The sequence below is a fragment of the Gekko japonicus genome, unplaced genomic scaffold (assembly GCF_001447785.1).
Source record: "Gekko japonicus isolate JY-2015 unplaced genomic scaffold, Gekko_japonicus_V1.1 scaffold4623, whole genome shotgun sequence".
NCBI lineage: Eukaryota > Metazoa > Chordata > Lepidosauria > Squamata > Gekkonidae > Gekko > Gekko japonicus.
Window position 1 is genome coordinate 72,197 of NW_015161553.1, and position 3,581 is coordinate 75,777.

At 63.4% G+C, this 3,581-nt stretch overlaps 1 protein-coding gene across 1 annotated transcript in view; it reads right to left on the reverse strand.

Annotated features, from left to right (window-relative positions):
• LOC107125832 (ras/Rap GTPase-activating protein SynGAP-like) overlaps positions 1–2,897 on the reverse strand; it is a gene marked incomplete at its 5' end in the record, with an annotated part of 30,902 nt that extends 28,005 nt beyond the window's left edge. The window contains 4 exons of the mRNA XM_015429293.1: positions 1,156–1,392; positions 1,597–1,741; positions 2,081–2,225; positions 2,343–2,897. Of these exons, the coding sequence (XP_015284779.1) occupies positions 1,156–1,392; positions 1,597–1,741; positions 2,081–2,225; positions 2,343–2,897 (1,082 nt within the window). The remainder of the gene's footprint in view (positions 1–1,155; positions 1,393–1,596; positions 1,742–2,080; positions 2,226–2,342) is intronic.
• Between the last annotated feature and the right edge of the window lie 684 nt (positions 2,898–3,581).

The following is a 3,581-nucleotide window of genomic DNA, read 5'->3' on the forward strand; positions in this document are numbered from 1 at the left end:
ACTGGCTGGCCCCTGTGTGAGACGGGAGGCTGGACTAGAGGGACCCTCCCTGGTCTGACCCAGCAGGGCTCTTCTGATGTTCTTCTCAGGGGAAGGCCTCGGCCTCTCTGCCCTGTTGTTGGCCCTCCAGAGGGACTGGCTGGCCCCTGTGTGAGACGGGAGGCTGGACTAGAGGGACCCTCCCTGGTCTGACCCAGCAGGGCTCTTCTGATGTTCTTCTCAGGGGAAGGCCTCGGCCTCTCTGCCCTGTTGTTGGCCCTCCAGAGGGACTGGCTGGCCCCTGTGTGAGACGGGAGGCTGGACTAGAGGGACCCTCCCTGGTCTGACCCAGCAGGGCTCTTCTGATGTTCTTCTCAGGGGAAGGCCTCGGCCTCTCTGCCCTGTTGTTGGCCCTCCAGAGGGACTGGCTGGCCCCTGTGTGAGACGGGAGGCTGGACTAGAGGGACCCTCCCTGGTCTGACCCAGCAGGGCTCTTCTGATGTTCTTCTCAGGGGAAGGCCTCGGCCTCTCTGCCCTGTTGTTGGCCCTCCAGAGGGACTGGCTGGCCCCTGTGTGAGACGGGAGGCTGGACTAGAGGGACCCTCCCTGGTCTGACCCAGCAGGGCTCTTCTGATGTTCTTCTCAGGGGAAGGCCTCGGCCTCTCTGCCCTGTTGTTGGCCCTCCAGAGGGACTGGCTGGCCCCTGTGTGAGACGGGAGGCTGGACTAGAGGGACCCTCACTAGTCTGACCCAGCAGGGCTCTTCTTGATGGTCTCATGAAGACCTCGGCCTCTCTGCCCTGTTGTTGGCCCTCCACAGGAAGTGGTTGCCCCCTGTGTGAGACAGGATGCTGGACTGCACAGACCCTCCCTGGTCTGATCCAACAGGACTCGTCTGGTGCCCCTTCTGCATCTTAGCCCCTGACCTGTCCTGGTGCTAGACTCGTTCACTTCTTAAGACAAGGGTCAAAAAGGCTCCTTCATCATTCCACCCCCAACAAGGACACGCCTGCCACACTGCTGGGCCGAGGATCCTCCGCGCAGCCGGCTGCCCCAAGGTCCGGAGCGCCAGGCAGGCCGGAGGGAGCTTTGTCTTCGAGTGCAGCCAGTCGAGCGCCCGCCACTCCCCGCCCGCACTGCCAGGGTCCAGCCCCGCCCCCGCCTGGCCGGCACTCACTTGGAGAAGTTGGCCAGGTTCTGGATGACCTTGGCGATGAGGGTGAGGGTGCGGGACGTCTGCTCGTCGGGGTACTCCTGCATGAGGCCGAAGAGGCTGGGGGACATGACGGCCGGGCACAGGAAGCGCAGGAAGAGAGAGGCACTGATCAGGCGGTCGGCGATGTCCTCCCTGCCCCGCTCGGCACAGCGGAGCCTCCAGGACGCAAAGACCTCCTTCAGCTCCCGAGGGAACACGCTGCGGTGGGGGGGAGAGAGCAGAGTGAGCAGGCCGCAGCGGGAGTCCCCACCGCCCCCTCCGGCCTCCAGCACCCCACCAGCACCTCCCCGCTGCTGCAAGCCCGCTTGCTGGCCAGAGGCCTCTCCTGCCACCGGCCAGCTCCCGGGGCCCCTCATGCTCCAGAGCCCGGCCCCACCCACCCCCGGCCAGCCCGACACTGACCAGTGGGAGTTGACCACTTTGCAGAGGGCCAGCTCACAGCACATGCGCAGGTTCGCCTGATGGTCAGCCAAGGTGGAGGCCGAGCACTTCATGGGGTCCACCTCGCAGTTCTCCTCCGACTCGTATAATGCCCGGATGAACTCGCCTGGGAGGGGAGGAAGCAGAGCGTCCCCCGTCAGCCTGCTCCAAGGGCTGCCTCCCGGGACGGGGAAGCAGGATGCCACGGCCGCTTCCGGGGCAAGGCGCTGCAAAGCAGGGTCTCTTGTTTCTTTCTCTCTCCTCCCCCCTGCAAGGAGGCCCCGTTTGCCTGCAGCAGGAGCCACGGCTGCCTCAAAGCACCACCGGGTTCAGGGCGAGGCCCGGAGCCCTCCGTCTTGGGGAGACGCTCCTCCCTGCTCTCCCAAATGCCCTCCCGGCCGGCCCGCACCTCTCTGGCCTCCGCCTGCTCCCTCCCCAGCAGCACCACGCCCAGCCCGGCCCTCACCAATAGCATCCTTGAGGTATTTTTGTCCAATCAGTTTGAGATACTCCTCTATGGCTTTTGTGGCCAGCGTGTTCTCCCGGAAGATCAAGTGCTCTCGGTCCATGAAGCGATCCACTTCCGTCATGGCCATGTCCGACAGAAAGTCCTGCAGGGAGTGTCGTGGGTGGGTGGGTGGGTGGGTGAGGGCCGTCCGTCCCTCGACCGCCCCGCCGGCGTGGGCCCCCTCCTTCCCCAACCGCCCCGCGGGGGGGCCCCCCATTACCTTCGCCTTCCCCGTGCTCTGGAGGATGTGCACCAGAGCGCAGGCCACCTCCTCCTTGCTCTTGACGCTGAGGACGGACTCCAGGACGGCGCACAGCATGCGGTAGTTGTTGGTGACGTACTCGGCGAACTCCTTGTAGAGCTCCATGGGGAGGATGCTCATGGTCTGGAAGCGGCTCTTGACGCGGACGGCCGGGCAGCTGGACTTGCTCTTGCTGGCGCTGGGCTGGCTGAGCGGGTACCACTGCTCGGCGAAGTGGCGCCCAGTCACGCTGGCGATGGGGATGCTCACCATGCCCACGTAGTTGCTCTTGTCCTTCTTGCGCTTCTTGTCGGTGTCCTTGTAGAGGTGCAGCCGGACGGTGCGCACGGCCGGCAGGTTGTTGAACTCGAAGTGCTCCCCCCAGAAGACGTTGTCCGTGCGCACCTTGCTGGTGGTCCGCGCGTACAGCATATCGTCCAGGCACAGCTCGCAGTAGTAGCGCTTCTTGGGGGGCAGGTCCCGCGCCTCGATGATCCAGAGCTTCAGCACGTTGTCCACGCGCCGGCTGTTGTCCTGAGCCGCGGGAGGGAGAGAGGAGGCGAGCCCCGTCAGCGGGGCGGAGGGAGCTGCCGGGTGTGAGCGGGGTGGGGCCCCAAGGCAGCTTGGGAAAGGTCTCGCTTGTGTGTTAGTCGCTGCACCCTAGGCGTGCACAAGCGGGAGCATAAAACGTCAAATATTTAAAACAAAGCTAGCGCCCTCCCCACAGAAACCGCCCACCGTGTTCCGCAGCCGAGTCCAGCCGCTCTCTGGCCCACATGCTGAAAGTCGAGAGGGGAGGCCCTCCTCCTCTCCTCCCGGAGCCTGCTCCAAATCGCAGAGCTGGAAGGGGCCACAGAGACCGTCTACTCCAACCCCCCCTCCCCCACTCAATGCAGGATCAGCCCCAGAGCTTCCCGGACAAGAAGTGCGACCTCAATGGTGCGACCTCATTTGGAATACTGTGTGCAGTTCTGGTCACCACACCTTAAAAAGGATATCATAGCTTTGGGAAAAGTGCAGAAAAGGGCAACTCGAATGATAAAAGGGTTGGGACACTTTCCCTGTGAGGAAAGGTTAAGGCGCTTAGGGCTCTTTAGCTGGGAGAAACGACGACTGAGGGGAGACGTGATTGAGGTTTATAAGATTATGCATGGGAAAGAGCAGGTAAAGAAAGAGGTACTTTTCTCCCTTTCTCACAATACAAGAACTCGTGGGCAC